Here is a 13,477-nt window from a genome sequence, read left to right as displayed (position 1 = left end):
GAGCTGTAGAGATGTAGAGCGCTCTGGAGCGCTGTAGAGCTGTAGAGCTCTACATCCGCCGCGTGACGAGGCGCCTCCGTTGTAGAGCGATGTAGAGCGCGATTTTGCTGTAGAGTTTGTTGTAGAGGCTCTACAGCCAAACCGCCGGGAAGGCAGTGACTCAAAGAGGTCGAGCCGCGCTAATGGGGTGTCTCCGAGCTTACTGGAGCTCTGATGGACGGCCCTGACTATCACTGACACACACAGAGTCACTCCGACGGCACACAAGACCCTATAACTGCGTCATGACCAGCCTGCCATGTGTCGCCGGTGCCGCATTCGTCGCTGTGCTTCTTTAGCAGGCGGTGGACTGTCGGCTGCGAGGACGGTCGCATTTGCGCGAGGCGAGGCGAGCATTGCTGCGCGTTGCATGCGCCATGACTCGCGCCAGCGCGTGCGGGAGCTCCTGGCTGAGCGTTGAGTCCAGGCGAGTTGCGCTGGCCACTATCGCTACGCCGAGCCGAGCTGACGCGCCGAGGCGCCGGCCAGTCGCAGCCGTGAGGCATGCCATAGCAGCAGAGGCACCTCCTACCCATTGGGCAGACAGAAGGCCAGGGCAGCACTGGCAAGTGCAACGCGCCTCATGTCGGAGAGCGACCGTGCCTCGTTCGACGCTTATGATGTAGAGTTTGTTGTAGAGATTTCACGTTGTAGAGCGCCTCTACATCGCTCTACAACGGAGGCGCCTCGTCACGCGGCGGATGTAGAGCTCTACAGCTCTACAGCGCTCCAGAGCGCTCTACATCTCTACAGCTCTACAGCGCTCTACACTCTACATCCTCTACACCCTCCCTCAGGGTGGGACATAAAAGAGAGCGAGTACTTGGGCGAGTAGGCCGTGCGGTCGATGCTGCCGCGCGCGACCTTGCGCGCGAGGCGGCGCAGCTTGAGAACAGCGGTGGGCGAGAAGCCGCCGGCCCGAACGTCTCGTGGAGCAGCAGGTTGAAGTTGTTGCGCTTGACACTTGGAGCACTTGGAGTGCAGTCCACAGTGCAGTCGGCAACCTCACATCCAGGGCCGGGAGCTATAAGACAAAGAGTTTTGTTTTGTTCGATGCATCGAAGCCCTGTTAAGCTGTTATCGAATTAAAGTGATCTAATCACCCGATGTGTGAGGTTACTGACTGCACTCCAAGTGCTCCAAGTGCACCCGAATGCCACGTTCGGATCGCTTCTCATCGCAAACCCTGTCAGCAGTTCACCCTCGGGTATGTTCGTAAGAGCTACATAACTGAAAAAAAGCCGCGGTCTGGCTGCGCTGACCGCCCTAGCGTGTGTGTGTGTGTGAGTGAGCACACACACACACACACACACACACACACCGCCCTAGCCAGCAAGGCTGAGGTACCGACGAAAAGCAGGGGCGCGCGCGGGGGCGGCGGGTGTGCGGCGGGTGTGCGGGATGTCTGTGGGGACCGAGAGAGCGATGTGCTTGTGTCCGCCTTGCGTTTAAAGGCCTATTTTGAGCTCACGGCGAGAGGGCGCAAAAGGTTAACCCTTTTGCTTGTGGCGCGCTCGCCTCCACCACGCTCCGCTGCTGCCCTCTTGGCGGCCGGCTCTCTGCCCGCCAGCTCGACCAACTCGACCGCCCAGAGGGCACAACATCGAAGTGTGAGTGAGTGAGTATTCTTGATACGAAACCACGACGACACACACCAGTCGACTCGCATCGGTTGCCTCCATGAACGGCGGAGCTATTCTCGCGCCCACACCACACCTGGCTCCAACGTGGACACGCCCATAGCTGGGGACACTACTAGGTCACGCATGGCATCACAGAAGTTTTGTCTCTGGGCCCCGAAAGGCATCTCTAGCAGTGTAAGTGTCGTTACACACACACACACACACACACACACACACACACACACACACACACACACACACACACACACACACACACACACACACACACAACATCCAAGGCTAAGCGCCCACAAAAAAATACAACCGGCTGAATCCTGCTTGTGGTCCTATCTGCGCGAAAGGGTGAGTCCGCCTGTGCCCCCCGGTTGCCTCTCTTCGCCCGACGCGCCGCGCCCACTCCCGCGCAGGCGTGCCCAACCAACCATGGCGGCCGTCACGTATGAGTACATGAACCCCAACTACAAGGAGACGCTCGACCGCGAGTGGTGGGTGACGTCTTATCAGCTCATGCCCGACCCCGAGTACCTGGAGAAGATCAAGAACAAGGACCCGTCAGTGACCGAGGTGGACGCAAGCTGCCGGCAGCTGCAGGGCTCCAGGCGCGCACCGCCTCGCCGCGCGTGTGCCCAGATGTAGGGGCGGGCGGCAAGCGCCGCCTCTCGTCGGATGCGAGCGCATGGCTCACTGCGGACGCCTCCGCCCGCAGGATTGAGATCCTCTCGGAGATGATGGCGGGCAACCCGCACATCACCGCGATCGACCTGCGCGGCAACGGCTTCGACGCCGACGGCCTCTATGCCCTCGTCCAGGTGACGGCCGCTCGCGACTGCGCGCGACACAGCGCTCCACGGGGAGTCGCTCAACCGGAGTGGCGTTGCGGCACCCGCTGGCGGGGAAGGGGAGGCTGCCGAACACTTCCGACCCGGGACGGCTGCCGGCTGATGGCACGGCCCCCGCCGTCGCATCGGCAGGCGCTCAAGACGATGCCCAAGGTTGCCAAGCTCAACTTGCGGAACAACTGCTGCCGCAACCAGGGTGTCGAGGCCCTCGGTGCGTCTGCGGCCAGAGACGGGCCGTGTGCGCGCGCGGGGGGACACGATCGGGTGAGCTCCGGCCTCCTCCTCCCCGTCCCAGGCGAGTACCTCAAGACGAACTCCACCCTCGTCGAGCTCAACATCAACGAGAACAACCTCGGTGACGAGGGCGCAAAGGCGCTCGCCGAGGGCCTCAAGGCGAACGAGACGCTCAAGGTGCGCCCGCGCGCGCAAAGCGCACCAGCAGGGGGTGGAGTGGGCCCAGACATACGCGTACCCCCCTGCTGTGCCGCCTTTGGCCCCCCCCGCACCCTCCCTTCCCCGACTGACGCTGCGGCTGGCGCGGCAGTCCCTCGACCTCTCCCTCAACTACATCGGCGACGAGGGCGCCAAGGCTCTACCCTCCGCCCCACACCCCCCCCCCCCTCCCCCCAGCCCTCCCCGCCCCGCGCCCCTGCCCCGCGTACGCCCCCGCCCCGCGCCCCCACCCCCGCCCCTGCCCCCCGCCCCCGCCCCCGCCAACCCGGGTGAGCCTGTCTCCCCTTTGACCGCGAAGGCCATCGCGGCCATGCTCGATGTCAACAAGACCTTGACGTCGCTCACCATCTCCGGCAATGAGATCCAGGACGCCGAGCTGCGCAAAAAGTGCCGCTCACGCAAGGCCAGCGGCGCCGCCTTTTACGCAAAGGGCCCGTCGGTCGAGGGCTACCCGAGTTGCCTCAAGCCGATCAACTAGACAGCATCGAGAGGCGCGTTGCCGCCGCCGCAGCTCTGGCCGCCGCCCTCGTGCGCGTCGCTGTAGCGGCCTCCATGTGGAGGGAGGGAAGTGATTGCCGCCGCTGTCAGAAAGGGAGTCGGCGCGCGAGCGCGTCGTTTGTCCCTGCGCCTGGGAGGGGGGGGCAGGGGGGCACCGTGTTGCTTGCGCCCGCATGCTAGACGTGTATACATGTTCTGTTCTTGTGCGCAATATAATTCTCACACAATGCACCCCTCTTTCCCTCGTTCCCTTTCAAAGGCTTTCACTGGGCCTTTCTCTCCCCTGCTCCTATACACGGTGGGACCGCGCTGCGGCGCCCCCTGGGCGCGCTGCGCGCGCCTGTTTTTGGGGGGCTACCAGCACCGAAAAATTGCCTATTTTTCCTGGGTAGGAAGGTAGGATCTAGGAAGGCCGCGCCGCCTGGGGCCTGTGCGAGGGAGAGTTGATTTGCTAAAACAGCCAACACCGCAACAGCCTTCTACGGTATTCTTCGCTCATCTCAACAGACCGCCGAGGCGCCAACAGCCGCGAACGTTGCTCGCGAGCGCGAGGTTGACTCCGAGGAGTGCCGCGGTGAGGGCTGCGTGCGCGCGCAGCGCCAAGCGGCTCGCACGCGCGGAGGAGCCTCCGCGCTGGCGGCCGAGCGCGAGGGCGGCGAGGGGCGGCAGCAAGCCGTAGAGGATGGTGGTGGGGAAGGCGCCAGACCAGCGCAGCAGCGGCAAGTACAGCCGCGCGCCGCCGCACGCGATGGCGGCGGGCAAACTCAGCGCCGCGAGCACGGCGACGGGCACCCCAACGGGCGGCGCGCCCGCCCCGCGTCCCTGTAGCGCGCGCAAGGCATCCGCGCAGAACTGGCGGACGGTGAGGTAGTTTGCGATGAGCGAAGTGCCTATTGCAATACGCGGGAGCAGGTTTGCACCTGCTCGCCGCTGTCTCTCCGACAAGGGGCCCAGCAAGGGCCGCTGCCCCCCGCCCTTCCGGCTAGAAAGCTCGGGTTCCATCTCTCGGCTGCATCTCGTCTGCATCTCGGCGGTATCTGGCTGCATCTCGGCTGCATCTCGGCTGCATCTCGGCTGCATCTCGGCGGCATCTCGGCGCGTGCCGATGGCGCCGCTCGCCACCGCCACCGCCGGCAGCGCGCTCGCCCAGCCTGCGCCCAAGAGCTGCACCGTCGGGTCCGCGCTTGCGCCCGCGCCGGCGCTGGCGAGCAGCGCCGACACGGTGGCCCACATCGCAGACAGGAGGAGCGGCACCGCCGAGCCGGCCAGCACTGCGGCACGAGCGGCGCCCAGCCGACGCGGGCCAAGGCCGGCGGCGACGACGGGGACGGCCTGCCCAAACGAGAGCAGCTTGAGAAAGAGCGGGATCGGCCAGCCCGCCGCCGCCGTTCCCGGCAGCAGCGCGGACCAGTCGGCCCCGCCCAGGCGCGACGCGGCCGCCGCGCCGCTCGGCAGCGCGCCACCAAGGGCGCGGCCAGAGAGCCAGAGCAGGCCGACAATGAGCGTCGCCGCTAGCCCCGTGTTGAGACGCTCGACGAGGGCGCGGCGAGCGCCAAAGACAGCGGCGGCAGAGAGGGCGGCGGTCGCGACGCAGGCGGCGGGGTAGGCGGCTGGAGCGGCGGCGGCGGCGACCGGAGCGAGCAGGGAGAGCAGCTCGCCCGCCTTTGCGAGCTGGGCGGCGATGACGACCACGCACTGGACGAGGAAGAGGCTTGACACGACGGTGGCGGCGGCGCCACCAAAGGCGTGCCTGCTGACCGCGACGACCGAGGCGCCCTCGGCCTCGCCCTCCCTCTCCATCACGATGGCGGCCGCCTCGAGGTATGCGATCGCCGATGCGGCGAGGACGGCCCACGCAGCGAACATGCCGACCAACGACGGCCCAAGACCGAGAGGCGCCGTCACCATGGGCAGCGCCAAGAAGGATCCGCCAACGGAAGTGCCGCCGATGATGGCCGCGGCGTCGATGACTCGCATCGGCGGGGCGGCGGCGGCCGTGGGGCCGGCAGCGTCGGCGCACGCGACGACATACTGGTGGGGTGGCTTTGGCGTCGGCGGTAATAGGAGAGGCGGCTGGCGCAGCAGCGCGGCAACCTGCAGCAAGCCGAGCAGCAGCATCGTGCGTGGGGAGAAGGCGCGTGGGCAGAGGAAGGAGCGGCGGTAGAGGAAAGCTCGCGGCGGCAGGGTGGCCTCGGTGGCGGCAGGGCTCCGTGGCAGAGGCAGAGTCTTCTTTCTAATCGGTAAGAATTCTAATCGGTACTCGAGGAGAATGGCCGGCGCCCCACGGGCGCCGGGCCCGCCCTCGGGGCGTGGCGTGTCTAGTGATAGCGACGGAAAAGGATTTGTGACGGGTAGGCCGACACACACACCGTACACCGATCTCGGGGCGTGGCACGTCTAGAATAGGTCAATCAATCAAGAGATCAGGAGTCAAATCAGAAAAGAGAGGAAAAGGAACACTCCGGGCCTTCGTAACCGAAAGGTGAGCTGAAGTGCTCAAGAGTATCTGCGTCGTACTTGAGATCGCAATCTAACAAATCGCTTGTGGCGGGCGTCTCGTGGAACGGTGCATTCATTAGCACCTCGTACGGCGACATTGCATTGATCACTCGACATAGATCAGACTGGATCTGAGCCTTCAACTCCCTAATCTGTGGAGGGTCGAAGATTGCGCCCATAGAACGGTCGAGCATATTTTTCTTCCACTCTTTCTCGTCTTTCGCTTTGAGTAGCTCCCGGCACCAACTTGATTCCCGGATGCGCGTCTCACGGCCGGGTCACGGGACGGGGAGGGAGGGGGGTGGATCCGTAAATCCGTAAATCCGTAAATTTGTAACCAAAAGCCACCAGAGAGTCCCCCACCACACCCAGCTACCAGGCAGGCAGAGACACAGCACTCGCGACTTGCTGAGAAGCCGGGGGCTGGCCTCTCCAATGCTCGCGCAGCGCTGTCTGCACGCGCAGCGCTCTCCGGGGTCCGGGCGGCCCACACGGTGGGAGGGTCGACGACCGTACGACTGTAACGCTACGTATATCTCTTAACAATCACTATATTCGTGCTTGCCGAGCTGCGCCTCTGCGAGTGCGACTATCAACCCCTCACGCGTGCGCATAATCCCCTCCATCTTGTCGTACAGCCTTGACCTCTCCGCCTCTGCGGCATCAGCGCGCCTCGCCTCTGCCTCCATCGAAATCTGCAGCGCGTCGAGCTGCTCGCGCAGCTCGGTCTGCATCTTGGCCCGCATCTCGCCGATACGCCACTCACACTCAGCTCGAGCTGCATGATTTGCCTGGTCGGCCATCCGCTCGGCCGCTTTGATGTCGCGTTTAGCAGCCTGCTGCGCTCTCCTCAGGTTGTCGCAGTCGGAGCGCCTCAGCTCTTGTGCCGCAGCAAGCTCATCCCGCGCCGACGCGAGCGCCTTCTTCATAGCGTTCGCAGAGCGCTGCTCAGAAGCGAGCTCCTTGGTCTGTGACCGCAACTTCTCTTCCAACTCCTGCCGGAGCAGCATCTCAGCAGTCGCACTACTCGCGGCTGCATGGATGTCCGAGCCCTTTAGCGTGGTTTGCGCGTCTGTGCTGACGAGAGTGCGGGAGAAGCTGCCCTTGTGCTGCACAGAGATTACGCCAGCGGTAGCAGTGCTGCCTGGGGACACAACAACATTGCTCGTGGCCGAGCTGTGGGCACCCTACCTGTGGGCTGGCGAGCCCTCCGGTCGGAGGGGTGGAAGTGGGAGGGCTCGAGGACGGACCCCTCTCGCTCCGGGAGGGTGGAGGGGTGGAGGGTGGAGGGGTGGAGGGGTGGTTGAGCCCTCTAGCTCTATCGATATAGCCCTACCCCTCCCGCCGTTTTAGGGCTTGCTGACCCGCTATGGAATAGTGGCTGCAGCCTCTGAGCATGGCTCTGAGCTCTGAGTCCCGCTCATGGCTACGGCACATGCGGTCCAGAAGCGAGTCGTACGCGAACTGGAAGGGCAGCTGCGGGAATCCCTCACACGTAGTGTTGTTCTTTCGGATCAGATCCGCATCGAGTTTCCTGTACACGTCTTCTGACACACACCACAACGGCCATTTGTTCTCCTTGCAGAAGTTTTGGTACCCCGAACTGGCGCGCCACTCACGCAAGAGGTCGTCCGTGAGGACCAAGGTGCCTGGTCGTTGATGAATTCCCCCCATGATGATGCAGAAATAGCTGCCTGGGACTCGTCGTTGCTCTTCAAACCAGTTCTGCATTGCCTCAGACTCATGAGTGATGGGGTCACTCGTCTCTGTCAACCTGGCCATCATTGGCTGTCCCTGCTCCATGTATGTCCTCCATTGCCGTGCTCGTCCTCCATTGCCGTTGCGAGGGTTGACCTTGCGGATCTCCTCTCGTCCATTCAAGAGAAACACCCGAACTCCCTGCACCAAATGTCCATCGACGAACTCCCCGTCACGGAACTCTCCGTCGCTGAACTTGACGCATCCCCTCCCAGTGAACTCGATCGAGAAATGATCCCTTCTGTTTCCAGTGGCCGTCGTAGCACCTCACGCGGATTTCGTCCGACCGGTGGTCTTCTTCGAGATACATTCTCGCTCCTCTGCCAAAGAGGCTCGTATCGATACCTCGTCGATGAAATGCCGATCGAGATCGGCCTTCTTGGCTCCCATCTCCTATAACGACAATACGTTGCGCATTCTCCCGCTGAACCTGCTGCATCGACCGGAATCTTGCCGCCGAGCGTTGTACTGGATGGTCGCTGACGGGGGCGGCCGTCTCCCGAGCACCTTCTCCCACGCGCTCAAAAGACGCTCCCTGACTCCGCTGGCCGAGGAATTCAGCACCAACCAGGTGAGGTTGGCCAGCTGAAAGAGAGTTGGATTGTCGGCGTCTTGAAAGACACGGCGGACAAGACGGCGCTGCAGATCGTTTCTCGGCGAGGTGGCGGCGGAGAGGCGCGACGCGGCGGCGGTCGAGGCGGGCGGCGCGGGGGCAGGCAGCGCTTCGGGCGGCAGCAGCGGGCCTGTTCCCGATGAGATCGGCGAGGCGGGCGGCGCAGGGGCGGACGGCGGTGCCGCCTCGGGCAAGGGGGCAGCGGCGGCACCAACTGCCGCGTCCTCTTCTGGCGGCGTGGAGAGCGGAACGGGCGAGGACGCCGTCCCCGACGAGATCGCGGCGGCGGCTATCCAAGGCGACAAGGCGGTGCTGGCGTGGCTCGTCGGCGGCGGGCGGGTGGACGCGACTTTCACTGTTGAGGGTCTGAGCGGCAATACGCTGCTGATGGCCGCCGCCCTCCACGGCCACGAGCGGCTGGCCGCGACGCTGCTGCAGCGTGGCGCTTCGATCGACCTTCGGAACAGTAAAGGCCGCACCGCGCTGCCGGCCGCCGCCCTCGGCGGCAACGAGCGGGTGGCCGAGCTGCTGCTGCATCACGGCGCGGAGATCAACGCGCAGGACAACGACGGCGAAACCGCGCTGATTGACGCCGCCGTCAACGGCCACGAGCGGGTGGTCGACTTGCTGTTACGGCACGGCGCGGAGATCAATGCGCAGGACAACGATGGTGAGAACGCACTGATGTACGCCGCCGGCAAAGGCCACCTCCCCGTCGTGCGCTGCCTACTGCAGGCGGGCGCAGACACAAAGGCACGCTCTACGAACGGCATGTCCGCGCTGCAATACGCCAAGGAGGGGGCCAAGCTGGCTACTGACGACGCCGGTGCTCCTGCAATGGACCACGCCGGGTGTGTGCGCGCTCTCACGGAGCACGCAGCGGCAATGAGGGAGGCGGAGGCGGCAGAGAAGGCGGCAGAGAAGGCGCTCGAGGCCAAGGGGCGGCGCGAGCAGCGCGAGCGGGAGGAGGCGGCGGCGGCGCGAGAGCGCGAGCAGGCTGCGCGCCGGCGCGAGGCAGAGCGAGAGGCGCGCGAGGCGCGCCGGGCGGCGGATGCGGCGGCGCTGGAGGAGCAGAAGCGAGCCATTGCGGCAGAAACGGAGGCGAAGCTGGCCGCTGAGCGAGCGGCGGCAGAGGAGACGCTGCGGGCGAGGGAGGCGGAGAGGCGAGCAGCAGAGGCGGCGCAGCTTGCGGAGCAGCGGGTGGCGGCGGCGGCTCGGAAAGCCGCTCAGGCAGAGGCGGCGCGGCGCGAGAAGGAGGCCGCCAACAGGAGGGCGGAGGAGGAGAAGGCGAGGCGGCGCGCAAAGGCGGCGGAGGCAACTGCGGCCAAGAAGGAGGCCAAGGGGAAGAACAAGGAGGCGAAGAAGGCGCCGTCTGCCTTCAAGCTCGAGGAGGAGCGGAGGGCGCGGGCTGCGGCAGAGGTTCGCGCACAGGAGGAGAGGGCGGCGCAGCTGGCTGCTGAGCAGGAGGCGGCAAGGCGGGCGGAGCGCGAGGCGGCAGAGCTAGCGGGTGCGGCGGAGCAGGCGGCGCTGCGCGAGGCTGCGGAGCTAGCAGAGGCGTTGCGCCGGTCAGAGATCGATGCGGAGGAGGAGGCGCTGGCGCGCCGGGTGTCGCGGTGCGAGGAGGCGGTGAGCAGCGAGTCGACCGGCGGCGGGTGCCTGATGCGGCTTGTCGAGCGGCTGGAGGCGAGCCTCGGCGCGGCGACCGAGGGCAGCCTCGAGGAGCGGGTCGGCGCGATCGAGCGCTTGATCGGGCCAGAGGCAGCAGAGGCGGCGGAGCAGCATCTGCCAGTCACTGAGCCGCTTGCTGCCGTCTCACTAGCGGACGCAGGCCTCGACACGGGGCGGCCGGCTGCCCCCGAGTCCACGATGGGGGGCGAGATTACGTGTATCGTGTGTTTTGCGAGAGTCAAGTCGCATGCTGCGGTCCCGTGCGGGCACCTGTGCGCTTGCGGGCCATGCTCTGAGCTGATGCAAGAGTGCCCGCGTATTGCCGCAAGCCAGTGATGATGTGGATGGTCCCGCGTCCGGTCTAGCTAGCGTCTAGATATTGTACCTCACGCATACACGGGGCCTGCAGCGGCTGCAGCGGCTGCCGCGTGTTTTGTTTTGGTTTTTCGGTTTGGCGGCCGGCTGCCCCCGAGTCCACGATGGGGGGCGAGATTACGTGTATCGTGTGTTTTGCGAGAGTCAAGTCGCATGCTGCGGTCCCGTGCGGGCACCTGTGCGCTTGCGGGCCATGCTCTGAGCTGATGCAAGAGTGCCCGTATTGCCGCAAGCCAGTGATGATGTGGATGGTCCCGCGTCCGGTCTAGCTAGCGTCTAGATATTAGTCAAGTCGCATGCTGCGGTCCCGTGCGGGCACCTGTGCGCTTGCGGGCCATGCTCTGAGCCCTCTGAGCTGATGCAAGAGTGCCCGTATTGATTGCCGCAAGCCAGTGATGATGTGGATGGTCCCGCGTCCGGTCTAGCGGATAGCCCCATGTGTCCTTTTAAAAAGATTTCCCGCAGTACATGCCACGCATCTTCACCACCAACAGCCAGCTGACAGAGGAGGACCACACATCCTTCCCCGAAGGCGCAACGCCAAGCAGCAGCAGTTGATCCCCTCGTGCTCGGCACGTTCCCCTCAACACCTCTCGAGGTTCTCGAGGTGGATATCCTTTGGCCGCGTTGGGTAGCGAGGATTGGTGTAACCCGAGCCACGGAGGCGTGTTTTCTGGCGGCCGACCGTCAGTGCACGGAGTTGCCACTTCTCCGACTGCCCCGGCTAGTTCCCGAGGTCGTCGGGTGTGACCCCTTCGTCCCCCGAGACCTAGCGCGGGTGGGTTGGAGGGGGCTCGCCCCGTTCCTCCCCATCGGGCCGCGTGGGCGGCCTCGCCTCGCAGATTCGTTTTTCGCGCCTGGGTCAGGCGCGCGGGGCATCCCCCGGGTCGCTCGACCAGCGATCCGAAGAGTGGCCGCTATGCGAGGGAAAGAGCGGGGCCCTCGACGCCTCAGTCCGGCCCTCCGAGGGGGGAAGGGAAGTGCGGGGTCCCCACGGGCGCCTCAGTTCGGCCCTCCCGAGGGGGGGAGGGGAGCAAGGGGGTGGGGGGATCAGGGCGGTGGGGAGGGGTCTCGGTTTCTTGTGGCTAACACTTGCCTTTCGGGGAGGGGCCTCAGGAAAGGCGCGCATGCAGCCCTACGTCTTCCCCTCCTCCCTCGAGGCAGCGAGTAGGCAGCGAGAGGAGGTCTCGAGCGCCTATATGAAGGTATGTGAGTTGGTCGGTATGAAGGTATGTGAGGTGGTCGGGCGGGGCGGAGTGGGAATGGGTGGTCGGGCGGGGCGGGCGGGCGGGCGGGCGGGCAAGCGGGGAGAGGCGGGCGGGCGGGGCGGAGCGGGCGGGCAGGGTTATCGGGGGGATCGTGTCCACAATCAGCGGCAGCGGAGCAGCAGCCGCAGCAGCAGCTGCTGCAGCAGCAAGCAGCAGCCAGATTGCTGCCGTTGTCTGCGCCGCGATCCGCCGCCGCGCCGCCGCGCCGCCGCCGCCTGCGCTCGCCGCCGCCTCGTAGACGACTCCTCTCGCGCTCGGAGAGCCGCGCAGCGGGCCGCGAGGTTGTGGTCTGAGAGCAGCAGGGTTGAGATCCACAAAATCGGCCAAATTTGAGGTTGCTCGAGAGAGCCTGGAAATGGTCCCGCGCCGTTGCCCCGGTGCCGGCGCATCACGTCTCAGCCGCGATGGGCCGGTTCCGCCGCGCAGTCGAGCAGCATGAGCTCGGAGGCAACTTTGTCGACAAACTGGTCGAGCCAAAATTCGGCGAGGAAGCACCGGCGGCACGCCGGGTCGAATCCGGACTGATCACATTGTTCGGCACCGCGGCGGCGAGCCGCCGCGAGCCCACAGGAGAGCTGGGCGCCGCGGCACCAGACCGCGCCGCCAGCGAGGCGAGAGCAGCGGCCGACCGGCCGTGACATGGCAGTTAGACGGCGGGATTTAGGGTTCAACACCATTCGCCACAGCTCCCAGCTCGGTGTCGTGCTCGGCACGTTCCCCTCGTGCTCGGCACGTTCCCCTCAACACCATTCGCCAGCTCCCAGCTCGGCCTCGTGCTCGGCACGTTCCCCCTCGTGCTCGACACGTTCCCCATTTTCACCATTCGCCACAGCTCCCAGCTCGGTCTCGTGCTCCGTACGTTCCCCACAACACATCAGCTTTTGGGACTCCTCGCGCTTTGTTGGCGGTGACGAGGTGCTTGAGCTTCGTGAGACGCACCCGGCCCTCGCAGGTGTCCGTCCGTCAACTTGAGGCCCGCCAGCCATCCCAAGCTAGTCCCCAACAGACGCAGCACCGCCAATCGACACAAAGCCCGTCGCCCGCCCAGAATAGCCCCAATACACACCCCGGAGAAATGCGACAACGTCGCGGCTGCACCTTTGGCAAGCGTACTTGGGCGGTCTCCGCCGTCGGCTACATCGCCGGCCTCGTGCCAAGCCTGCCTCGCATGAGCATATGGCGAGTCATCGTCTTTCCCGTTCGCCATCCGCAAGTTTGTTCGGAATGCTCGCTCGCGTCGATTCGATGCTCATCTGCCCGAGAGGGATGATCTACCCGGCGCGCGAGCGGAGAGGTGCCTCGCCCCCTGCCCTTCATCACCATCACCGCAAGCATCATCATGATGACTGTCCTCGTGCCGTCGTCAGCAAGTCAAGCATCACCATCGTCACCGTCTTCACCAGCATCCTCGCCCTCATCCTCGTCACCATCCTCATCACCATCACCATCCCCGTCCTCGTCAACATCCTCGTCAACATCATCACCATCTCCTTCATCGTCAACATCCTCCCCTTGATCGTCATGATGACGCAGGCCTCTGCGCGCTCGGACATCCCATCCATCCCTTGAGTGCTCGGGCAACCCCGCGCTGCTCATGAGGCGTTTAGGGGTGAAGATCCCGGGGCGAGCCGACAGGGACTTGGCTTCGAGCAGGCGCGCAGCTCGCGCACGCTCTCTGTGTACACCGTGGCCTGCCCAGAACCTTCCCGGAACCTTCCCTGCAGGTGCCGCTTCGCCCCGGACGAGGCGATGGGATGGGCCCTCCTTCGGCCCCTCCCCCCCCCCCCTCCCTTCCGCCCCTCGTCCCCCCCCCCCACCTCTCTC

At 65.3% G+C, this 13,477-nt stretch overlaps 5 protein-coding genes across 5 annotated transcripts; 2 read left to right on the top strand and 3 right to left on the bottom strand.

Annotated features, from left to right (window-relative positions):
- The first annotated feature begins 2,006 nt into the window (after nt 1–2,006).
- EMIHUDRAFT_436409 (hypothetical protein) lies at nt 2,007–3,707 on the top strand. The gene is made up of 7 exons (XM_005769794.1): nt 2,007–2,024; nt 2,090–2,281; nt 2,389–2,491; nt 2,654–2,732; nt 2,817–2,932; nt 3,066–3,110; nt 3,273–3,707. The coding sequence occupies exons 2-7, from the start codon at nt 2,106–2,108 to the stop codon at nt 3,450–3,452; spliced, it is 699 nt and encodes a 232-aa protein (XP_005769851.1). The 5' UTR covers nt 2,007–2,024; nt 2,090–2,105; the 3' UTR covers nt 3,453–3,707.
- Nucleotides 3,708–3,967: 260 nt separating this feature from the next.
- Nucleotides 3,968–5,590, bottom strand: EMIHUDRAFT_102656 (hypothetical protein; the record flags this gene model as incomplete). Its single annotated transcript, XM_005769793.1, has 2 exons — nt 3,968–4,362; nt 4,753–5,590. 2 exons carry the CDS (start codon nt 5,588–5,590, stop codon nt 3,968–3,970), a joined length of 1,233 nt encoding a protein of 410 aa, XP_005769850.1.
- Nucleotides 5,591–6,510: 920 nt separating this feature from the next.
- Nucleotides 6,511–6,981, bottom strand: EMIHUDRAFT_102655 (hypothetical protein; the record flags this gene model as incomplete). Its single annotated transcript, XM_005769792.1, has 1 exon — nt 6,511–6,981. One exon carries the CDS (start codon nt 6,979–6,981, stop codon nt 6,511–6,513), a length of 471 nt encoding a protein of 156 aa, XP_005769849.1.
- Nucleotides 6,982–8,081: 1,100 nt separating this feature from the next.
- Nucleotides 8,082–10,346, top strand: EMIHUDRAFT_210114 (hypothetical protein; the record flags this gene model as incomplete). Its single annotated transcript, XM_005769791.1, has 3 exons — nt 8,082–8,300; nt 8,391–8,474; nt 9,573–10,346. The coding sequence occupies 3 exons, from the start codon at nt 8,082–8,084 to the stop codon at nt 10,344–10,346; spliced, it is 1,077 nt and encodes a 358-aa protein (XP_005769848.1).
- A 1,174-nt stretch (nt 10,347–11,520) lies between these two features.
- On the bottom strand, nt 11,521–12,294 carry EMIHUDRAFT_210113 (hypothetical protein; the record flags this gene model as incomplete). Its single annotated transcript, XM_005769790.1, has 2 exons — nt 11,521–11,580; nt 12,106–12,294. 2 exons carry the CDS (start codon nt 12,292–12,294, stop codon nt 11,521–11,523), a joined length of 249 nt encoding a protein of 82 aa, XP_005769847.1.
- Nucleotides 12,295–13,477: the final 1,183 nt, after the last annotated feature.

Source organism: Emiliania huxleyi, assembly GCF_000372725.1.
Source record: "Emiliania huxleyi CCMP1516 unplaced genomic scaffold EMIHUscaffold_41, whole genome shotgun sequence".
NCBI lineage: Eukaryota > Haptophyta > Isochrysidales > Noelaerhabdaceae > Emiliania > Emiliania huxleyi.
This window is presented reverse-complemented; position numbering and strand designations above follow the sequence as displayed.